This window comes from Monopterus albus, unplaced genomic scaffold, assembly GCF_001952655.1.
Source record: "Monopterus albus unplaced genomic scaffold, M_albus_1.0 scaffold182.1, whole genome shotgun sequence".
Taxonomy (NCBI): domain Eukaryota; kingdom Metazoa; phylum Chordata; class Actinopteri; order Synbranchiformes; family Synbranchidae; genus Monopterus; species Monopterus albus.
The window spans coordinates 1,007,342-1,013,341 of record NW_018128062.1 but is presented as its reverse complement, the minus strand read 5'-3'; the positions used below and the strand labels follow the sequence as shown (position 1 = coordinate 1,013,341).

Sequence of the window (6,000 nt, the reverse complement as noted above, 5' to 3'; positions counted from 1 at the left end):
GGAGCCGAATTCAGTTACGCTTTATTAACCCTGTCTATATCATATGTCAACCCCTGGAATGAAAAGCAGGGTCAATGATGGGATTTAGGGACGGAGAAAAGTAGCCTGAACGTTAGCTCACTGGCTAGCTCAAAGCTAAGTTAGCAGGCTGCTAACTAAGCCTGTGTCGCCCTTCCATTCCTGTAGCAGAGGAGGGGCGCTGGGTCTTTGTAGCATTGCAGATCTACCTTGCATTTTTGGGTTGCTGCAAGAATGGAGAATCCCAAATATTTGCCTCAACGACCCACAGAGCTCTGCTGAACGACACGGACTCTTCCACTTCACGTCCGGAAAAAAAAGCTGCCAGATAACGTTGGGATTTAATCAAAAACCTACCAGCCCGGGGCAGCAAGGGACTAATTGTGACTACTTCTTTTCTTATGTGCCCTGTGGGGATAGGCAGTATAAAATGGGAAGTGCTACACGTCTTATCCATCTCCTAGATACTGGATCTCGAGAGGGAGATCATGATTAAGTGGATTTTAACGCGGAATTAGCCCCGGCTTCCCCCTACGTAACAAGTTTTTTTTTGAGAAACATATAAGGTGAGAGAACTTCTTTATAGGCCCCTCTGCGCTAACTAACAGGCCGAGGAGGTGTCGGCTCCTTTCCTACTCTCAGCTCCTCTTATCATCACTAACGTTACTTCAGAAACTAACAAGCCGGAATAATGTCTGGAGAGGTGCGTTTGAAGAAGCTGGAGAAGCTGATCCTGGACGGGCCAGCTCAGGCTAATGGCCAGTGTCTCAGTGTGGAGACGCTGCTGGATATCTTGGTGTGCCTCCACGATGAGTGCAACAACTCCCCGCTCAGAAGAGAGAAAAATGTCCTGGAGTTTTTGGATTGGGGTAAGCAAGCTTTTTCTTTCTGGTTTGTGCGTTCAGCCTGCCTGTCTTTTTGGTAAGATGATAGGCTGATAATGTTGGTGGTGGGGTGGCCCTCCGCTAGTAGCCCCACTATCTTCTCACCCAAAGCCTCCCTAAAGCTAAAAGCAAGGCTGCTTTATTCCTGTCCATTGAAATGTTTTATATGTTTGGGAAAAGCAAAACGCATGGCAGACATTATCAAAAACATACAGGTTGTTAATAAAATGAGTTATCAAATACATTGGAAGACATTAACTACAGTGAGGAGGATCTTAAAGAGGTCCATGCAGATTTTTTTTTAATGAATCCAGCTAATCTCTCATAATGATGTCCCATCCTCCTGGCCACTGGTTATGCTTATTAAAATGCACTGAAAGTAGCTCAGTTTAGTTTTCTTAACTACTTTGCATTGGCAGTTTGTTTTCCTTTTGAAAGTTTGTTGATAACCCACCTAGCTGCCCATGACACATATACAGTGTTCTTATAAAGTAAAAACTAAGGTGTTTTGTTGCAGTTTACTGCAGAGAGATCGGTTGGATGAGTGTTTTACCCTGTGTTTCATTAGTTTATAGATGGGAGAAGAGTTTGGGTGAGGAGTGTTTTGTTTTTAGCATTCCTATACTTTTCCCTGGTTTAAAGCAAGGTTTGAAAAAAACAACACACTGGAGGCAGGAGGACCACACACACACACACACACACACACACACACACACTCAAGCATTTGTGCAAAAGGTGTGTGTGATACAGGGAGTTTGGTTTGTGCATGAAAGAGGAATGTGAACAGCTCACCCTTTTATTTTTCTTTTATCTGGGCCAGCAGCCCAGCTAGCTGCCGAAGCATGCCCGGCTGGCCTGCTTGTCTTTTAATGCCCTGACAGAAGTGCTGCAGCACTGTTGAGGCAGTGCAGGAGCAAACTACTCCAGGCAATAACAAATAAAGCTGTAGCTGAAGGAAAATACAGCTTGCCATATTTGCTGGATTCTTTTTTGTAGCTTTGTTTCTGAAACTGTTTAAACAACAGTGTTGAACAGGTTGCAGTGGGGGGGCCGTTACACAGTGGCAGTGTCAAAGACAGACAGAATGGAAGCGAGAAAAAGTACAACGAGCTACAAATTTTTTTGGCCCCTCCATCCACGACAACGGGATGTGTTCTAAAAATGGAGCTACTGTAATGGCTGGTAAAACAGTTGAAGTGGCCGAATTTGTATATTTATCTTTATTATCTTGGCTTTTGCATCTGTTTGGGGATAAAGAGGTACCTTTCTGTGTGTCCCAAGTCCTAACCAACGGTGTTTATTTCTCACACATGTAGCACTTCCTTTCGAGCCCTCTATTTTCTCCCAGTTGCTACTCCCAGGCCAAGCTGTGGCAGGAAACGTGCTATGTGGCCGGCCCTGCAACAATGCATGTGTGCCCTGGCCTTTAAAGAGAGCCACCCTATCCTTGGGTGCCAAGTGGTGACTTCATCCTGACATTTCCATGTTTTGGTACTAGAAACACTGTCTGTGTATGACCAGACACAACATACAACTGTCAGATGTGTTCAAGCTGTCATAGATGTGTAGCCGTCCCATGTTGATGCTTGTTGTGGTATTCCCCTTCAGAGGGATTTGTATGAGAATCCCCATGATGATACCAATTAGTATGAGCAAATTGCATAATTTGCCCCTAGACGTCAGTGAAGCTGAAGGTATAAGTTAACTGATTATTTTAAGCAGGTAGCCCTTATACAAGTATTGTGCTGTACTTTATTTAAGATACAAAAATGAAAAAGACTTGTAATATAATGAAAGATTAATTGAACTTAACAAGTAAGTAGCTGACAATATAAGCAGGGGTAGCACTAATAGAATTTATGGCCTTGGATGATTTAGAGATAGTATTTTGGAAGTGTCACCATTTGAAAAATGGCCAGCAACATGTTAAACACTATTACAGTGCTAGCAGCAATATGTTTATACTTTGGTAGCACTGGTTTGTTGGCTGTCTTTGCTTTTATAACAGTCCATTGTAGATTGAAATTCAGTGTATTCTGTGTATGTATTCTGAGAATTCTCTGTTCTGTGAAGAAGGACCAAAGAGACACCCTAAGGGTTTTGCACTATGGCTAAATGGGGTGAATTAAGGATTGACTGGCACTGTGATGGTGTGCCACAGCCAGGTGTTTTGGGGCAGTGCATCTCTTTGGTTCGTCATCAGTAGTCAGAAACATAGTGAGCCATACTGGATGTTGGGGGTGGCTGCGGCTCAGGAGGTAGAGCGGGTTGTTTCCTAACCAGAGGATTAGCGGTTTGATTCCCGGCTTGTCCAGTCAACATGTCGAGGTGTCCTTGAGCAAGACACTGTACCCCCAGTTGCTCCCGGTGATGTCACCGGTGTGTGAGTGCTTGGGAGTGCGAATGGGTGAATGGCCGAATAATGTGAAAGCGCTTTGAGTGTGCTGTAAAAGCATAGAAAGGTGCTATACAAGTATAAGACCATTTACCATAAGACCATTTACCATGTTAGAGCAGTGGTAGCTGAAGAGCAGATTTCCATTTTTGGAAAGGGATGAATTAACTGCAGAATTGCCCTAGTTTTATCAAAGTAGAGATACACCAGTTGATTGGCAGGGATCGGAATTGGCCGGTTTTCAGTGTGATCGGCCTTGACTGGCAATTGGCTGATTCTAAGACTTCTGATTGTGTGCTGATGACATTTAGAGGCACGACAGTGCACGTTGTGCACGCAGTGGCACCAAGTGGCAGCCTCAGAGGCTGCAAAATGAAGCCAATGCGTAATTGTTAAATCCTGCAGTTTTTTTGAATGGCTGCTTGATGATGGCTCGAAAAGGGAGTTAATCCCCATAGTCTCCTATGTTGAACTGCACAACTCTACAGCAGAAATAGACATGTTTATAGCCTGGTAGAAAAAATGGTTTTCCCCTTCCATGACCACTGTCTGGGGGTAAACGTTTATTATACAACTCTGGTGTTTAAGTTGTATTAAGACTAGAAGCTAAGCATAATTAGGGGCGTGGTTGCTTTGAGTGACAGGTAGGTGGGTACTGCTAACAGCTAGCTGTTAGCTGTCTAGTGAGCTCCACTCACACTTCACCTCCTTGACTGTTTTTTTTGTTTGTTTGTTTGTTTTTTAATTAGCTGTAGGAGGTGGAGTCAAGCACTAGCAATATGGCGGCAGCCAGACTTGAGCATCAAAACTGCTCTTCACCACGGTGGGTTTGTTCAGCATATATACACTGCTCAAAAAAAATAAAGGGAACACAAGGGAAAATAAGACATTCAACTATGTAATGAACAAGGTATTTAATAAGAATATTTCATTCATTCAGATCTAGGATGTCTTATGTTGTGTTCCCTTTATTTTTTTGAGCAGTATATATGTCAATGAGTGGCACAGACCAAAAATGTACCGCATATAGCATTTTGTTTGCACCTTGAGCAAGGCTCATGCTCGTGTCTGTATTGGGTGCATGTTCAGTCATGCATTGGAAGCGCTTGTTGTACAAACAGTGTACAGAGGAACCTACAGAAACTTTCCCTCATCTGTGTATCATGTCAGTTACAGTTCTTAGACAAAATTGGAATCTGCCAAAATCAGCAGGTTAGACTTTAAAAATAAAATTGGAATTAGCCAAGAAAATAGCAGTCGGTGGATTTTTAATGATAGCATGTGCACAAGACATCTTATTAACCAGCCGGTCAGAGGACAGAGCACTCTTGCAACACATGCAGCACCTTTTATACTAGCTGGACAGCTACAAGCTTAATGTGGAAAGTTTGTTGTTTCTTAATGAAGCTCCAGAGCCCAGAAAGTGGCATTTGGGACAGTCCTAATTCAAAACACAGTTTAATCCTTCATACAGAAAAAAGGTTCAAAATGGAAGCTGTGAAACCTAAGAACTTTTTTGTGAGCAGTCAGCCTTTGTCAGCCACTCGGAGGCAGCCTCTGAAGCTACATTTCAGAAAGACTACTTCATACGTACATAGCTCAGTCACTGTGCCTGTGTACATTGGCAAAGATGCAGCCATATCCTCTTTTCTTCCTGACAAGGTATATGAGCCAGAGAAGAAGACAAACATTTGGATTGGGCTTGCTTTTCTTATTTGGTGACCTAATTTCAGCTGAAATGGAGACCCCTACATGACCTGCAGCCACAGGGGGAATGAATACGCTGTATCTTGACTCCTTACATATTCCACAGCAGTTACTGTGTCTACCAGTTCCACTAGCTCAGGCTTGTACTTTAACTTATTTTCTTCCATCCTGGCTTTTGAAATTCAGTGTAAGCCAGCCAACCTACTGTATTTCAGCATCTTCCTTAATGTAATGTTGCCAGTTGTTTTAAATGAAATGATTCAGTGTCATTTCTCACTGCAAATACTGAATTACAGTCTATATACACATTGTGTGTGTGTATTTCAGCACCAGATATGATGCACTGTCCCTTTAAACACAAGTCTCAGGTCAAATTTTTAATAAGGAGGATTTCTTTATTTTCTAAACAGGATTTTTTTTTGTTTCTGTGGACACAACACTTGCACTCATTTCTCATAGATATCCTGTTTTCCTGCCTTGCTCCCATCATTTCCTGCTCTTTGTTTTGTACTAATCTCCTTCCCTGTATTGGGAAACTGATTGTCAACCAGCTGAATGGGTAGCCATGCCAGCCCACAGTTGGTGAATGTGGGGGAGGAGGAGGCTGCCTGACCTTTTCTCAATCCACACTCAGCTTTAGCCTGCAGTGGCCAGCTGTTCAACTGCAGCTGATGTGTGCTCCACCCTGCAAGGCTTTCATTGGCAGCATGCCTCACACACTACTCACAGTGGAGACACACATAATCACACACTTAAACACACTTATTACTCCGGTTTTGTCTAACTAGGCTATCTCAGTGCACAGACTGGGGCCCCTCCGTTATTCCCATTATTGAACAGACCAGAAAATCTGCCATCTGTAAGAATTTAAATTGGTTCTAAACAAGAATTGACATGGTTTTACATTGTGCACAGAGGCCAGTTCATCCCACAAAAACAGACAGCTCTGTATGCAGCTCTAACACTTATATTTCTGGCTTTATGTCCTTTGTCCAT

General features: G+C 43.0%; 1 protein-coding gene across 2 annotated transcripts in view; it reads left to right on the top strand.

Annotated features, from left to right (window-relative positions):
* Positions 1 to 320: 320 nt before the first annotated feature.
* The window catches only part of cdc42bpab (CDC42 binding protein kinase alpha (DMPK-like) b), a 78,117-nt gene continuing 72,437 nt past the window's right edge, over positions 321 to 6,000 (top strand). For both annotated transcript variants that reach the window (XM_020616947.1, XM_020616946.1), the window contains exon 1: positions 321 to 887. In XM_020616947.1, coding sequence (XP_020472603.1) covers positions 710 to 887 — 178 coding nt within the window. In that variant the 5' untranslated portion in view covers positions 321 to 709. The remainder of the gene's footprint in view (positions 888 to 6,000) is intronic.